This window comes from Fusarium mangiferae, assembly GCF_900044065.1.
Source record: "Fusarium mangiferae strain MRC7560 genome assembly, contig: FMAN_scaffold012, whole genome shotgun sequence".
Classification (NCBI taxonomy): domain Eukaryota; kingdom Fungi; phylum Ascomycota; class Sordariomycetes; order Hypocreales; family Nectriaceae; genus Fusarium; species Fusarium mangiferae.
The window spans coordinates 915,771-932,805 of NW_024573932.1; the positions used below are offsets into that span (position 1 = coordinate 915,771).

The 17,035-nt window shown below is 50.2% G+C and overlaps 5 protein-coding genes across 5 annotated transcripts; 1 reads left to right on the plus strand and 4 right to left on the minus strand.

Annotated features, from left to right (window-relative positions):
• Positions 1-31: 31 nt before the first annotated feature.
• On the minus strand, positions 32-3,318 carry FMAN_08059 (putative ITC1-subunit of Isw2 chromatin remodelling complex; the record flags this gene model as incomplete). The annotated part of the gene is made up of 7 exons (XM_041821486.1): positions 32-1,091; positions 1,146-2,830; positions 2,881-2,946; positions 3,002-3,020; positions 3,077-3,135; positions 3,190-3,255; positions 3,316-3,318. The coding sequence occupies 7 exons, from the start codon at positions 3,316-3,318 to the stop codon at positions 32-34; spliced, it is 2,958 nt and encodes a 985-aa protein (XP_041687262.1).
• Positions 3,319-5,184: 1,866 nt separating this feature from the next.
• On the minus strand, positions 5,185-6,802 carry FMAN_08060 (uncharacterized protein; the record flags this gene model as incomplete). The annotated part of the gene is made up of 3 exons (XM_041821487.1): positions 5,185-5,846; positions 5,904-6,670; positions 6,726-6,802. The coding sequence occupies 3 exons, from the start codon at positions 6,800-6,802 to the stop codon at positions 5,185-5,187; spliced, it is 1,506 nt and encodes a 501-aa protein (XP_041687263.1).
• Positions 6,803-7,992: 1,190 nt separating this feature from the next.
• FMAN_08061 (uncharacterized protein) lies at positions 7,993-9,383 on the plus strand (the record flags this gene model as incomplete). The annotated part of the gene is made up of 2 exons (XM_041821488.1): positions 7,993-8,087; positions 8,168-9,383. 2 exons carry the CDS (start codon positions 7,993-7,995, stop codon positions 9,381-9,383), a joined length of 1,311 nt encoding a protein of 436 aa, XP_041687264.1.
• A 384-nt stretch (positions 9,384-9,767) lies between these two features.
• Positions 9,768-11,611, minus strand: FMAN_08062 (putative prolidase; the record flags this gene model as incomplete). Its single annotated transcript, XM_041821491.1, has 5 exons — positions 9,768-9,987; positions 10,040-11,113; positions 11,162-11,288; positions 11,355-11,422; positions 11,499-11,611. The coding sequence occupies 5 exons, from the start codon at positions 11,609-11,611 to the stop codon at positions 9,768-9,770; spliced, it is 1,602 nt and encodes a 533-aa protein (XP_041687265.1).
• Positions 11,612-12,601: 990 nt separating this feature from the next.
• FMAN_08063 (uncharacterized protein) lies at positions 12,602-15,697 on the minus strand (the record flags this gene model as incomplete). Its single annotated transcript, XM_041821492.1, has 4 exons — positions 12,602-13,474; positions 13,527-13,911; positions 13,972-15,349; positions 15,448-15,697. 4 exons carry the CDS (start codon positions 15,695-15,697, stop codon positions 12,602-12,604), a joined length of 2,886 nt encoding a protein of 961 aa, XP_041687266.1.
• Between the last annotated feature and the right edge of the window lie 1,338 nt (positions 15,698-17,035).

The following is a 17,035-nucleotide window of genomic DNA, read 5'->3' on the forward strand; positions in this document are numbered from 1 at the left end:
ATATTACTTCATAAGTAACACATAACTTTCTTCATCGTCGTCGAGACTTTGCTGCTGGGGCTGGCGCGTCATTAACGGCCTCCCGCTTTCGTGTCTGCTTTCGAGATCTGGGAGGTGGCGGGGGATCACTGTGTAAGTGTCCTAGTTCCTCCAGCGCCGTCGTGTTTTCCCACTGGAGGCTGCGGTAGTTGGGCGTCTCCGGCGACTTGTCCCGGATGCGAGTGCTCATTCGCTTGTGATTCTCCTCTTTCTTATCGCCATCTTCCTCCTTGGAGAGGTAGGCCTTGCGGCTCTCCATATGTTTGGCGATCTTGTCCTTGAAACTTAAGAGCTCCTTTCGAAGTTTGAGTTCGTTGAAACCACGAGGGTCCAGCCATTTGATGAGCTCATCTACATGCGCCGGCTCCGAGATGTAACCCCACTGGTGTGCATTGAAGACGCTGGTGTTGGCCTCTTCCATAGCCTTTCGCTCAGGAACAGTCATGTTGAACTTTTCCTTGTACTCTTCCTGGAGTTCAGCAGGCAGGTCGATGTATCCTTCTCGCTCAAGCTCGTCGGGTCCTTGAACCCAGATCAGGCCGTTGGCGTAATCGGCTGATGCGGTCGAGCTATCGGGAAGCCCACCATACGGCATGCCATTTCGTTCAAACCAATAGTACCTGTTCCAGAAGCGATCCTTTCCAAGTACTCGGGTTCGAGGGCAGTCAGCCTCGCGCAGATCGTTTTCGATGACGGCAATCTCCTCCTCACACTTTTTGACGACTTCCTCTTTCTTCTGAATATCTTTCAAAAGTTTGGTGAACTGCTTTGATTGGGCAGGCGGCTTGGGCGTCTTAGCAATCTTGGCAGCCTTCTCCTTCTTGCGAGCCTCTTCTTCCTCTTGCTTACGCTGCTTGGCCGTCTGAGGTCGTCGGCGCTTGCGAGCCGATGGGTCATCTTCCGTCTCTTCGCCGTCTCCTCCTCGCGAGATAATGGAATCTTCGGGATCAGCCACTTTCACGTCTCCATCCTCTTCCTTTGGTGGGGAAGGAGGCATGTTCTCTGGTAGGAGGATCTTTTTCTGCTCATTGAGTTGGCGTAGATCTTCAATGCTGCATAGATTGTTAGCATTCGCTGCCAAATGGGAAGTTTGGCTCTTGACTTACGCTTGCTTACGTTGCCGTTGCCATTCGATCCTCTCCTTGCGGTACGTGGTCATGGTTTCGCTGCAATCTTCCATGTAGCCTCGCATGGCCTTGGTCTCAGTGGTCAGCATGCAGATTATCTGCAAAGCCTTGACACGCTGGTTGACATCAAGTTGGGCGTATCGCTGCTTGACAGTTTCTTGAGTAGCGTCAACTCCAGCAGGCACAAGGAGGTGCAAGAGCTCCTCGCAGACCTCATGTCGACGTTCGTTCTTTGATAACTGATGGAGAAGGCCAACCATGATTCGCTCCCATCCCCCGTTGGTAAAGTCTCGCTTCCGAAGGTGCTCGATCCAGTCGTAATCCTTAAGAAGTTGCTCGGCGCGATGCTTAGTCTCCTCCTCGCTTTCCTTCTCGGCGGCCGCAGCCTCGGCAGCCAAACGTTCTGCCTCCGCCTTGGCAAGACTACTGCGGGTAGCTCGTCCAACTGGCCGAGCCTCGGGTTCAGGAGTTGGCAGAGCGCTGGCATCCTCATCGCTGTCTTCGTCGCTATCTTCTTCGTCCACTTCGGGTAAAGTGATGCGAACCTTGCCACCATCGGCTTCGGAGTCCACCAGAATCTTCAATACTGAGCAATGGATCTCGTCAAGCAATTGAATCGGAACATCCTCTGATGCAACGCAGAGGGTCTCAACATAATCATCAAATGTGAACGAGTCCAGCTTGAACACCTCGCAGTACACATTGAGGGTGTCCCAAGTCTCCAGCAATGGGCCAATCGATTCCATCTCAATCTTGTCGCAATGCTCACTCTGAGGCATGTCGTCGTTTTCAATCTTGACAGGCGGGTTTCTGCAGAGAAATTTAAGTGGCGGACGCTTGCGATCATCTCGGGGCTCAAGCTGCAAATCTTCGATGGGATATTTTGGGGGAGGTGGTGGAGGAGGCGGCGGCGTAGGTTCACGCTGGATTGGTGTCTGGATGCCATATTCCGAAGGAGAGCTGAATGGGTTGCTGCCATGAACCGGCATGTTAAGAGGCCACTTGAGACCTTTGGAACCAGAACCCGGCTGACTAGGCTTCGCCTTACTCTTGGGGGCCGGCTTGAGTTCCGGTAGACGTACTGGACCAGAATGAAGTGCAGAAGTCAGATCATGTCCGTTAGTATCATGATTGAGGTGGGCTCGCTTCTGGGCCTGGAGCTGTTTACGCTCCATAACCTTGGTGTCGTATCGAAGGTGAGGAGGGACACGAGTATCGATATGATACTGGCTCGCATAGTCATGCTTAACTAACCACGGTGCCCCATTCCATGCGTCGCGGGTGACAGTCTTCTTAATGAAAGATCTGAGCATCGCCTTGGTGAAGATACCCCGGTCGCGACAGATGTGCTCATCGGTTACAATCGTGTCCTGTTCTGTGTCCTTGAGATCCACCAGATAGCGGGTTGTAGGTAAAGAGTGAGTTCCATCAGGAAGAGCGCGGGGACCAAAAGTGGTCTTGTCGCGGACCAATCCGTGAGCGCGATCACCCCCCTTCATGGTCACCGTGACCTCTTCACCAGGGTAATAGTCATGCTTGAACTCGTCGTAGATTTGATCAACGAGATTATCCAGGCGAGAAACGGTCTGAAACTGCACCTTACGCAGTATAGGACCTTTCAACGCCTCAGGAAACGAAGCCTCGACTTCTTTGCCGCCAGCAAGCTAAGCCATTGTTAGCCGTTGAACGATGAATCAAAGTTTACAAAGCAAACCTCGCTCTTTAGAGCTTCAAAGAAAGTCAGGCCGGAATGGCCTGTAATCTGATCATTAAAGCGACGCTGCAGGATGGGTAAGCAAGGGATGTCGAGGTGGAAACCAGATATCATGGCTAACCTGTTTATAGAAATCCATTCTAAAAGTTGTGTAAGTAAGGTGTAATATTGAACTCGGGTGGTACCTGGCACTTACCGATCAAGATAGTCCTCATATGAGGTAAAGATCTCCCCTGTTTGAGGAATGTGCCAGACCTATTACTGTTCAGCCATTGCGCAAAACCTATAGCTATGTTAAGTTAGCCGTACCTCAGTATTCTCATCTTCAATTTCCTGTGCCGGCAAGAAGCGGACCGGTTTACGTTTGAAGAGGACCTGGTGATACTTGTTTAGCAAAGGCGAGGTGGCCGAGAAGCAAGCAAGAGAGGCGCGTACCATGGTCAAGTAATCGAGGCGCAAGCGGCCGAGTCGGATGTGCAATAGAAACCACCTGCAAGGCTAAGGTATAGCCTGCCCCCACTAACAAGATTGAAGGTTGAAAGCGATGCTATATTGCAGCATGAGCACGAGGGTGATTGTGGTGGAAGACGCGACGTTGAAGAACGGTGCTAAGACGAAATTTGGGGTCGCTTCGCTTTGCGTGGGCGGATCGAGGAGAGCGCGGGCGCGTAGGTGGGAAATAGAAATCGGGGGTGGGCTCCTCGAGAGACGGAGTCCGGAGTTGAACGACTTACACGCTCGCAGGCAGCGGAGGTCGAGGAAGGGTGAAGAAGCAAGGTATAAGACGCGAAAAAGATGATATATGAGATATCTCTTGCAATGCGCAGACGTTGTCGAGGCAGAGACAAGTTGCGGGCGTGACTAGAGCGAGGAGAATGATGTAGGAAGAAAAGAAGAATCCAAAGAAGGAAAAGAAGCGGGCTACAAGTACGCGACCTGGGCTGGCGGGAGGGAGTTTAACGGGCAGGTCAGGTCCCGGTAGTACGGTGGGTCACTGGGAGCTGAGAGATACCCGGGCCGCCACTAAGATATGCGCCCTGATTCAGCAACTTGTAAGTACAGGTACTTGGAGTCAATGCCGTCCCTGAGGTGCCCTCCACGGCTGGCACCTCATTAGGGTCCGATCCAATGCTTTGATGAAGAATGCGGCTGCAGATACCCGAGGATGAGACTAACACGGTACTGAAAGTGAGAGAAGTGATATATCAACAAGTGTATATATGATATATTACTACATACAATTTACTTGTGTACTGTCCATTATATTATGTCCATGCTCTGCTTTGTTGGAGTCAACATTCTAGGCGCGTCAAAATGTCTTGTCATGTCCCAGCTTTTTTTTTTTAGCTTAGCTCCTCATGGATCCGTTCCATCCTCTCCACCTCCAACCCCTGTCGGCCCGTGGCCCTCCTCCTCCTCGTCCAAGATCCATCATTCAACTTTGCCCGCCTATAAAACAAGCCTAACTTAACTTTTTGCCCACGTTCTTGGACTCTTTATAATCCTCACGTCACTCTGCACCCAGAAACCTTGGATTCAGAAACAGCCAATGCAGATTAGGGAAGCTGTATCTAATACAGCTCAATCTTGAAATTCTCCTGGAGATACTCCAGACCGTCATCTCGGGACGCCAAGTAAGCTTCTGATACCACAATCACTCACGATAATCACCAGCAAAGAGCAGTTCAGAGTCACAGAGCCTCTGTAGATGGCACTCTGTCAGTGTAGTAAGATTATATCTAGACTGCCTGGAATTAACAGAGCATCATGACATAGAACAAGAGCCTCTCCGGCCTCTCTGTAAATCGCGTCGTGTAAGTCATATTGGAATTATATACAACCCTAACACTTCATAAATGCCCCCAAACGAAGCCCGGCAGTTAGGTGTAATGCATTTGGACTACATGCAATATCTTTGCACTTTTAGGCACCGGCAAAAGAGCCCTTATGTCACGGCCAGAGCTGGAGCCACAACCTCCTCCAGGGACATAACCTAGCGTTGCGCTCTATGAAGCTCCACAATTGGCATCGCATGCTATTGTGCACTTGCCTGCCACTGCTTCCGCACGCGCGAGGATAAAAAGCACAATAGAATGACAAACTATCGTGAATAGACCCCAAGAAGCCAGCCAGCTTGATTGTGCCCCTGGATAGACTCAGGGTCTCTGAAGCACAGGCCTCGCAGTGACTATTCCTGTTGCCAAATTACCAACAGAATGCTACGTTTCACTCAGAGAACATCATGTCAGGGTCTTTCATTTTTAGAAAAGATATGAAATCTATTGGGTATCTATCATCAACACTTCAGGCTGTGAAATACACAACCATATAACCCAACCAGCTTCCAACCACGCCAATCGCAGTATACGAGCTCGTAAACATCAAAGGAAGGAATTCGTAGCTCTTGCCAAATATGATCTGATGTAGGAGTGAGCAGTATAAAATGAGGGGGATGCTCACGGCAATGTACAGTGTGCTGAACCGGTCTAGTAGGAAAATCCTGGGCTTGTTGGAAGCAGGGGCAAGACGATCAAACGCCATGAGGAAGACAACAAGCCAGGTGATAGTATAGAGTGTCTTGATAGGAAATTCTGCCGGCGTGAATAGCAGGGGGAAGAGTGATACATGACCGGCAACAGCCAGCGGCCGGAAGGCTCCGAGATGACGTCTGTCTCGGAGGGCAATAAGACTAAAGGGGATGATGACAAGAAGAATGGCCTTCTCATGGACATGCCAGCCAAAGAGAAAGGAGGCATAGCCGCACAGGGTGACAGCACCGATGAATGTCTCCCAGGTTGGTTGAGAGAATAGCTTGATCAATGGTAGGACCTGGAAGAACAGTGTGAGAACGAAACATGTCCTGGGGCTGATTTCAGGCAGAACGGCAAAAGCTGTATCTCCAACTAAGCCACGAGTGACACTCTGCAAGGCGTTCTTATCGACAGTCCAACCAACGCGTGGAGCAACTAGATAATGTTAGACCAATGGCTGAGGTAGCTGCTCTGAATCAAGGAAGAACTTACTGTGGATCAAGAGTCGATCTGCAAAAGAGTAAAGAGCCCAGACATTAGGCGCCCAGTAAGCGTGGCATAGGCCACGAGAGAAAGGGAATAATCGACTCAGAAGCTGGGGAATCTGATTCATGGCTGCAAATGGTCCAAAAGCAGCTCCAAAGATGGTTCCAATACCCAAACCCAGCTTGATCGAATTCAAGAAGCGAATTCGGAAGATGGATTTAGACGACAGGCAATATGCTCGCAGGAGATACACGAAATAAGCTGGCGCCAAGTACAAGTAAATGTGCTTGAAGCATAGGAGGGCAGCAAAGATGAGCCCGCTGGTCAGTAGCTCATTCTTGTCGCGAGCAAGAACAAGAGACATGACAAGAATTCCGTACATGAAGCCATTGTACTGGAAGTGAATATGGTCGATAATGAGAAGTCCAGGAGAAAGGATGATAGACAGAGCCGCGACCTGAGCGGCGCGACGGGACTTTAGAGGCGCATTGTCGATGAAGGTCTGAAGGGCCCAGACCAACACAAGCTCTGTAATGATGACAGAAGTTCGCTGGAAGTAGACCGTTTGCCAGCTCTCGTAATCGAGGTTGTAGACTTTGACCATGAGGGGATCAATCAGACGAGCGACGTGTGCGAGGATCCATTCAAAGTAGGCGAAGAAGGGAGGATAATCCAAGGTCCATTCCGACGTCTTTTCGAAGTACCATTTCTCTAGAGGAAGACTGTTGGTGATAGCGAGCCAATTGCGATGGACTTCGAAGTCGGTCGATTTGCTTTTTGGTGGTGGTGAGCGGCGGCACGCGACGGATATGATGGAACAAGACTCACTATGCGGGGAACAGGAGGATTTTGAAGGCGGCAGCCACAAGCGCAGTCTGCGCAAGTGTTGGGTAATGTTCGCTCATGATGCGCGGTCACTATTTGTGTTGTCGCGGAGCTGGGGATGGCCTCATGACCTTGCTGCTGTGGGATTAATTGAAGTAGATCTTGATACAAGTCATGACGAGAAGGAGATTGGCTCGTGTTCTTTTTTGGACATGAGGTGGTTTGTTCAAGCACACGTCCCCACTAAAACACCCTAGCATGAGTTGACAGCCAAGGGACCGGTACAACAGAGCTTCAACCATTCAGCCCATTTCACCGTGTGAGTTGACAGAATGTATTGGCTAATCTCTCAGAGGGCCAATTAACCTTAAACCAAGACTTTCAGACCGTTAAAGTAACCCAGGCAAATCTAAAGACGCACAATGGTCTCTAGGAGCCCTCATAGACAAGTCCAATCTGGGGTCCAGTCAGAGGTAGGTAGAGTTACTTACAGGGGTGTTGCTTTGACTTTATTCTGGCCACAGGCGTCAAAGCCTGAGTAACAGAGACAGCTCTCAAACTGCCAGTCTTTGCTTTACTTATTACTCAATTCAATTCTATTACACAATCTCAAAACACCTCGAAAGGGGTTCACCGTATCCTCTTTGAAGCTACCGACGGCCCGAGCTCTTTTCCCCAGCTTCCATCTCGTTTCCTAACTAGCAAATCCACCAATGATGCTCTTTACTGGGCATCATCAAGCCACGCCGCTCCAGTTAGGTTGCGCCACAAAACCCTTTTCAAAGGCTGAGTTGGATGATAGCATGTGGCTTCATTAAGCCAATGCCTGCTTCTTGTGAGACTTTTCCCTCTCCCTTGTTGGGTTTGAGTATCAATTGATAGATTCTTTGTTCTTTCATAATCTTAATTCTTAAATTACAGGACTCGTTATTGTATCTTACAGAAGCCCAGCGTGAATTCTTGATCGGTGATCACAGTGAACCCCCGCTCTAAACTCCAACCACCACCAAGTACGGTACGGTATACGCTTGTTCCAGGGGCTGCATAGTGCAAAGTGTCCTTAGACCTCAGCCTTGCCTCCACCAACTCGGCTCATTCCATTCAACTTCCCGAGCTCGTTTTTTCCGTGGCCCGAACTTGGGAAAAAGGAGTGAGGCCCGTCTTTGCTTGTCTTGTCCTGTCTGCGGTTGGAATATTGTTCTAACCTTGTTCTTATTTCGTCTTTTGGTCCCATTGGAAGCTCTCTATTCGCATCCATCTTTACGCTGCTATGAAGGTCTCTTTCTCTTTGGCTGCGCTGCTGGCAGCAAGCCTATCGCAGGCTCAGTATCTCATCAGTGAACTTAGTTTTGGTCATGCTGGAAGGTTTGTTCTACCTTTTTTGCACTTTTGTGGTACTGCACTGTCCGGGATCCCGATGATGCTAACTCGCACTGCGTCTACAGGATAAGCCCACCCGAAGCCCGTGGACAGATCCCCAACTTTGCTGTCCAAGGCAACCCCAACACGCCCGAGGTTCTCTCAAACCGAATTATCTTGACACCTCTTGCTCCTGGTAATCAACGAGGTGCCGTCTGGGGCCAGCAGCCTTTGCTCCGAAACCAATGGATCGCCGACGTCGACTTCCGAGCCAACGGCCCTGATCGTGGCCGTGGCAACCTCAACATCTGGCTTGTTCGCAACGGTCCTGCTACAATCGGCTCTGGGAGCATCTACACTGTTGGAAAGTTCGACGGTTTGGCTCTTGTTATTGACACTTCTGGCGGTTCCAGCGGCATGGTTCGAGGTTTCTTGAACGACGGAAACACCGATTACGCGAGGCAAAGCAATGTCGATGAGCTCTCATTCGGACACTGCCCTTACAACTATCGCAACCTTGGCCGACCTTCGCAAGTCAAGCTTCGACAGACCGCCAGGACATTCCGTGTTGAGTTGGATGGCAACCTGTGCTTCGAGTCAGACAAGTTCAGCATTCCCACAGGCTATCAGTTTGGTGTTACTGCTGCTACCCCTGATAACCCTGATTCTTTTGAGATCTTCAAGATGGTTGTCATGGCTGATAACAGTGACAGCGGTCCTGTTCGTGACCCTCCTAAGCAGAACCAAAATCAGGGCCAGAACCAGAACCAGAACCAACGTGTTCCACCCGTCAGGGACGCCTCCAACAGTAATAACAAGCGAAACGATGGCGAGTACGCAGATGAAGATCCCGATATCTTCCAGACTTCCAAGGCTCAGTTCATGGATCTGCACAATCGCCTCCAGAACACCAACCACCAGCTCGCCTCCCTGCAGCGCACCTCCTCACGCCACCAGCAGCAGGATGAGAAGCGCCACGAGGACTTGACTGCCCTGATCGGCCAGCTCCGTGCAGATATGCGTAAGCTCGACGATATCACTGCTCTGCACAGCCGTGTCATGGAGCTCGAGAAGGATATCCAGGGTCTCCGAAAGGAACTCAACCGCAAGCTGCAATCCACCGAGCGTACCTTCAAGGACACACTCTCTGACCACCACAACTCTTTGTCAGAAACCGTCATGGCCAAGACTCCTGGCCACCGCTTCCTTATCTTTGTTTTCCTTGGTACACAGGGTCTTCTCGTTGCGGCTTATGTGGTTTACAAGAAACGGCGTTCATCCATGCCCAAGAAGTATCTGTAGTTTCATGAAGGAGGACTAAAAAGAGGGGGGTATGGATTTAAGGGAGAACTTGTGTTTGGATAGTGAGTGTTGACCTCACGCCTTGTTCCTTGGTATTGCAGTGCTTTGTAAATTAGATGCATGAGCCGTGTGTACATGGGAGAGTTTTTATGTTAGCAAAAGAAATGAGTATGATGATTATAGAAAAAATCATAAATCAATATTGCAAATCTGAAAGACTATGTATCCGAGACTCATTCTCATTACTTGGACCAGATCCTCAATGTCATTAGACCACTCCTGGGCCACCCATAACCATCCACGCATTCAAACACTAAACATTCCAGACTCGCTTGCCTTGCACATCGACAGTTCCATAGCCAAATGCAAGCATTCATATCGTCATTAAATCTTCTCAAAGCTGCCGTTGATCACATCAAGCATCTCGTCACCCTTGGGGGCAGCAGAGGTCAAATTCTCATAGCCACCAGGTGTGACAAGGATGTCATCTTCGATGCGAACACCACCAACTGGGTAGTATGTTTCGAGGAGGTCTTTGTTAATGAACTTGGCGTGTGACGGGTTGTTCAGGAAGTATCCCTCAATAAAAGGGCGGCAGAAGTAACTTCGATAAATTAGCTCATGGACCTCGATTTCAGAGAAGGTATAGTACTCACATTCCTGGCTCAATTGTCACAATCATATTAGGTTGAAGAGATTGTCTTGGTTTTGTAGGCGGGGAAGATGAAGCCATACGATGCATGGCCACCAGAGCCGTGGCAGTCACCATCTCACGCTTACCACCCTCGACGTGGAAGTTATCTCTCATCAAGAGACGCTCATAGCCAGTGACATCGTGAACCTCAAGACCAACATGATGACCGAGACCGTGGGGGAAGAAAGCAGCGACGGTTCCCGCCTTTTGGATCTCCTCAAAGTTGCCTTTCAGAAGACCCAACTTGCGCAGGCCTTGGAGAGCTACATCACTAGCATGGAGCTGAAGTTCGTAGTAGACAGTGCCGGGTCGAACACGTGCTATACACTCTTCTTGCATACGCTGCACAATGGAGTAGATCGCGGAGGCCTCCTTAGAAAAGGAACCACTGACAGGAAGAGTACGGGTGATGTCGCTGGCGTAACACTGGTACTCACAACCAGCGTCGACAACGATCAGTTGCTTACCCTCGAGAGGCTGGTTGTTGGCTCCGTAATGTAGAATCGAAGCATTGACGCCAGCCCCAGCAATAATAGGATAGGCCTGGGCATGAGCACCACGTGAAGTACAAGCGGCAAGGAGAACTGCCTCGACATCTTGCTCATTGCGCATGGTGAGGAGACGTTCGGCCACGGCACGATGAGCAGCGGCAGAGATACGTGAAGCGCGACGGATGAGTGCAACTTCATATTCCGTCTTGATCACACGGGCCTCATCCATGGCAGGTCGCAGCTTGGAGCAGTTGATCTGGGTCTGTCCACGTGGTCGATCAGTCAACTTGGGGGCCTGATCGGAGTGAAGGACATAGAGGGTCTTCTCGGGACGAAGTTGGCCATGAAGGAATTTCGACAGCTGAGCAGTGTATCTAACATCATCGACGTCGTATTTGCGCATAGCCTCTGCTGCGTCGGGAGTTGGGCCGTGATACAAGACCTGTCGCGGCTCAGCGTAAGGGATCCAGAGCGTGAGACGATCCATGGCGATTTCGTAAGTGACGGCACAGTCGGGAAAGTCGACGCCAGTCATGTAATAGAAGCTGTCTTTTTATCAGCAGGGTTTCTTTCATGGGAACTGGGTAGCATACTATCTGCGTTGCTTGAAAGGAGGCGACTGGTCTGAGTCCTCATAGAGGCGTGTAGGCTCTCCAGGAAGATAGATGAGTCCATCAGTAACACCGAGCTCTTTGACGACCTTGCGCGCATGGAGTTTGGCTTCATGGTATGTCAGTACTCGTTTGAATATCGATAACGTGCGAGACAGAGCTTCTTTGAACATACCGGGATACTTGTTACCACTGCTGCTTTTACCGCCACAGTCATCGTCACTCTTCTTGACCTCAACACATCTACCATGAAGCTCGAGTCAGTGATCTGAGTATTACACCACATCAACAGGGGCATAAAAGTCCAAGCCCAACTCACAGCGCATCAAATTCATCCTCAAGCACAAACTCGTAGCTCATCGACCTTCTTTCACGTGCTTGAGGCCTCTGCTCCCCGCAGACGGGCTTCGGCGGCGTTATCGGCGGTGCCATCTGCGTGCACTATAAATACAGTACAGTACAGCCTTGGTGACTCGTACGTAAGATCGAATGAGCGTGTTAAATAGGGCCGAGATGGACAAGGAGAGTTGCTCAAGAATATGTGTTGTTTATTGAAAAGAGAGGAAGCTTCAAGTTTCATGTGATAACACATACACTAGAGCCAGGTACTAAGCTACCTTACCTGGGTACCTTACAGTTACAGTTACAGTTGGAGTTACAGTATCCGTCCGTAGGTAATCAGTCAGCCACAGTCTCCCCCGTATCGCTTCCTTGCGGTGCGCATCGGGAGTGGTCACAGCGTATCGTAACCCACCGATAACGCCCTTACAAGCCTTCTAAGCCCAACTGCACTAATTCATCCATTTCATGACGCAACCAGGTCGATAATGAGAAGCTTTTAGTCCGCCGCGTGGAATTGTTGAGGAAAAGGTAGGTAGATTAGATTACGGGACGATCCGATCTTGTATCCGCAAATAATTGCTTCAGTGGCTGAGAGATCTCGTATCTCCGAGCCAAGCAGTATCAGTATATATTGCACATAAATACTCAAGTCAACCACTTTCAATATTTCATATGCCTTATCACGAGCCTCATTACAATTGGATGGATCTATACTCAAAGCTGAATTCATTGCAGTGCTAACGAGTAGTCTTCTTCTCCATGATCCTACACCTTTCATTCAGCTTCCCTCCTCTGTTCACATCCACTTCAACTTGAACCTCAACAGACAATCCAATGTTTGTCCAAGTGTACACCAGTCCCAGCCGCCGTCTATGTGCTGTGGCCATATCTAAAAACGCGATCATTCCTTTGCCATCTTCTTCAACCGTGGTATCCTAGCCTCTTTAACAGTCCAAGCACTCCGTTCCAAATCAAAATCGCTCTTCCCATGAAATAAAAATCAAGATCAAAATCACTAGCCGACGCCTCGCGCGCTTGCCGTCCTCCCGTATCATGAGTGGGTATCAAATGTAGCGACCGTTACATTCCTTGGAATCCTCCTCTTCCAGAGCCAAAGAAGCCTCCCCAATCCGCCTGCATGCCCTGTTCCGTAAACATTTGTTGTATTTGCCTTTCTTGATGCCGTTGTGCGTGCGCTCGTCGGTTTGACATGGCGTGCCCTTGGTGAATCGCGTGCGTTTGTGACACTGGTCGCCGTTGTTGCATCATCGGTTGACCGGGCTGCATTCCCATTATGGCTGATGGACTGGCGAACATCGGTTGGTGGCTCGGTGCACCCATCATGGGCTGGCCCTGCTGGTGCATCATGTAGGGCGGTGGTTGTCCAAAGATCTGACTTTCCACGTCGTCGAAAGTTCCAGTCAAGAAGAGTTGCATATCTTGATTCTGGTCTCCCATGGTTGTGGGTTGGTCCGTCTTGCCCGGGAATCCCAATTCCATCATAGGTTGGTTTGGATAGGCAAAAGGATCCTCAGACGGGAACATGAGCGAGTCCAGTTTGTTGACAGGGTTGTGCATACCCATTTGCTGTCCTGCGTAGGGGTAGCGCTGAGTACTTGTCGCTGCGCTGCTGGTCGACTCTGGGGTGCTTCGCTGCAAATCAGGAGACATGAAATCACCGAAGTTGGCAGAGAAAGTGTTATCTTGGAAGGCTGTCATGCCTCCTCCGGGCAGATCCATTGTTCCTTGGGACAAAGTGGTAGGATACGAGCTTGTTGACATCTGGCTAGCTCGAGTGAAGTCTGTCGTTCCTATTGAGGACATGCTTGCGGGAATTGGAGTATGATGAGACGAAACAGAGGAAGGCCGTCCTGTAGGGGCAGGTCTCTTCTTTGAAGGCGCTTGTCGTATCGCTCCAGCATCCAATTGCTCTGGTAATTGATCAAATAGAGCCTGTTTCAACAATGTCAGTAAAAATTACTAGAGTTCGAATGTTAGACCATACCTTGAGGGCACCGGTAACTCGCTCAGCCGACATGCTCTTCTCCGCCAGGGCTGCAATCATTTGTCTACCAGCTCGAGCATCTGCTAGAACCTCACCAGAGCCGGGTTTCTCGGGGTTTTCTGTAGCATAGAACACAAGTGACAAAACGGCAAAGAACTCAGTGTACAACATGAACCAGTACGGTCCACTGAGAACCCGCTGTTTGCGGATTTCCAATCCAATGTGCACAATGTTACGAGAGACGCTGATGGCTGCGGCTGCACAAGCATATGAGAGCTCATCGACCTTACTTCCTTGACTCAGACGAGGAGAGACGTAGTGCAAGAATGGTCGGTATAGCACAAGTTGGACATGTGCATAGGCAAATCTTAACAGATGACGGATTCTGTCACCTTGGTTAGTAATGCTCTTACAACATCTTCAAATACTTCAGTGCCGCACTTACCGAACCGTCTCAATTGGCCCCTCGCCGCTTGGGCGCCAATGCTGGGGTAGCCTTTCAAACCAAGAATGAAGCTCAGCTTCAATTTCCTTGATGCGGCCATAACTAATTAGATAGGTAGAGGCAGGTTTGTTGTCTTTTGCAGCGGTCTGGCCCAATCCCTTGGTTGGATAGACGTATTTCGTGACCTTTGCTAAGATTTCCATGAGTTCTGAATGGGCGTTGAACGCTTGGAAAAAAGATGGTGATCCAGGCGGTGGTCGCAAAATGCCGGTGTGTGTGATAAATTCGTCATCAACTTCCAAGGGGAATGGCTGATCGATATCGTCCACGTTAAGGAGGAGCGGAAAGCCAAGTAATGTAGAAACATAGATATCCATTTGTCGAACGACGTAGAATACGCGTTTTCTGACTTCCTGCTCAATCGGATCGATTTTCTCGTGCTGCAAGTGTCGATGAAGGCCTATTCGGAGTGACGAGCGCAGTGCAATACCAACGAAGGAATAGCAGCTGCTGAGATTCGAGGTGGCTTGGAGGAAAAGAATAATGAATAGAAGAGCTTGTAGTGAAATGAGGTCGCGGCAATCGGTCACATCGTGTAATACAGATCGCGCAGCATTGTAATATTTGAGGCCCTCTTCCGTCGCATCTTGATAGGGCATGCTTCCTGGGTCGTTATCGTCGAGATTGTTGTACATACACCCAAGAGACATGACGGAGAATAATAGTCCAAGATATTGCGTTTCGTCCTTGGTTAGATTGTCCAGTGGTCGTTCGTAGATCTTGTCCATTTGCTCGTAGAAAGTGGGGACGTGAAGGATTCGAACGAGACATGTCGCGCAGCTAAGGGAGTAATAACACAGCTTCCGGGCAACATCCTTTGGCGGGAGCTCTGGGTAGCTTGGAGCTGTCGAGAAGGGTGTTCCGACTGAAGATAATGAGGGGGACTCAAGACCAGCCGGTCGTTCGGCACGAGGCAGAAACGGAGCTTTTGAGGACGAACCAAGCATTCCTCGGAAATGATCCTTCATACGTTTCAAGAACACAGCGCCTGAGGAGTTGCCGTGAAATTCCAAACTTCCCTTCTCGTCGATATCAAGCTGACCAACGGAGTCGATCATCGAGGTCAGATGGGCTTCATTCTGCTCAGGCTGGGGTGGTGGTGGAGGAGGCTGTCGAGCCTTGGAGGCTTGGGCACGAGCATTTTCGCGATTGCGGAATTCTTGCTGAATTGCTGGATCAAGATTCGGGTCGGCCAGGTCGACATCGGGCATAAATTTGTGAAGTAGAGACTCGGCGCGTTGCAGTCGACTTTCCAGGGCTTCGATGTACTGTGGGGCCGGGTTTCTTCTCCTGTTTGAAGGTTTATCGTACGTGCATTCTGCATGTAACGGTCAGCCACCGCGTCGATTTCCAGTATGAGGGTTAAAGTGTATAAGAACAAGCGATTGAGCGATAAATTAGATAGAAGCCGCGTACCATAACTATAGACGGAGCAGTGCGTGCATGGTTGCTTGCCGTCACACTTAATCTTCTTCCGTCGGCATTCATCGCATGCGCGCGTTACTCGTCGTCGCTTCTGAATCGGTTGGGATGACGCGCCGGGTTGTGGGTTGCCGTCTTCGTCAAGATCGTTGTCGGACTTGATGCTCGCTGATGGCGACGGAGCGTCATCGTGCCAGTCGTGAGCCGACTGGCCAGCGTCGTTGTCACCGACGTCCGGAGGCATGTCGAACTTGGTTGAATTAGCAAAGGACCATGGAGTTAGCTGTTCGACATTGGTGACTTGAGGGGATAAGGCGATCGGGGTATGAAATTTGGAGGGTCTTGGCAAAGGCTAGGGCCCCATCGCCGATTGAACTCGCAGATGGGATGGTTTCCTTGTAAGGATACAGGGCAACGGACAATGTTGATGCGAATGCCAGGTAGAGAAGAGGAGGTGAGTTCGGGGGCACAACGCTGAGGCGCCAAGGAGCAACGAGGGGAGCCGAGGGGCGGGTGATGGATGTTGCAGGTTTTCACTCACCAGTTAATAGGCCTCTTGGCCACGATGAAAAGGGAATAACGAGCTGGGTATTATTATGAGAGAAAAAGAAGAAGGGAAATGTCGTCGTCGTTGTCGCCGCCGCCGTGCGGCAGAACTGGGAATTGATTGAAGCGGGCAGCCGAGAATAGTCGAGCAGAGTCAAAGGGACTACAGAGTGAATGAATTGCAGATGCAGGGTCGCAAGCGTAAGTTGTGAGGCAAGTGGTAGCCCATATCCCAATCGCCCCCAAGACTCACGGCCTAGGCCATCAGCGTTCGAGAGAGTTCAGTTAAAGGTCCCGCGCAGAAAGTGGCAGGGTCAAGAATAGAAATAGAAGAGTAAGGTAAGGTAGGTAGGTAGGTATCCAAGACTGAAATGAGTTGGTGATGATGGGGGAAGCGCCCTGGTAGAGAGAGTCTGAGAGTGAGTGCCCTGGTGCTGGCGCTGGTGTTGGGCAATAGACGGGGGATAGCCTGTCGTAGCAAGTACCGTTTCGTAGCGTGCTGCACTGCACTGACTTGACTTGACTTGACGGAACCTAACTGAACTGAAATGGGTATGGCCTGAGCCAGAAGGGACTAAACTGTTCCAAGTCAAAGAGAAAGGGATGAGTGAGGGAAAGCCCAGTTGTAGCGGGCGGGTTTCGCGACCGAGGCGGGTACAGATGATTCGGTTTGGTTTGGCTTGAGCAACAACAGGAGAGTAACAAGCTCAGTACAAGCAACAATACTACAGCAGCGCACAACAACAGGTACTTAGTTAAACGGGGTGAGCGAACGAGAGAGGGCAGAACAACGAAAGAGTGGAGGTGGAGATGCAGAGACGGTAGCTCGAACGGGCTCTCCAAAAGGACCTGAGTCTCAGTCCAGTCTGAGTCTGAGCCTGCCCGAGCCTAGGCTGGTCTTTTGGGGCTTTGGATCGGGGTCCTTGGGCGGAGCCAATTACTGCGGTACTTGATACCGTATTATCAGCACGGTACAGTCTGGTACCTCGGTCTTTCGCGCTCATGTCTCAAACTTAGGTGACTACCTAGGTACTTA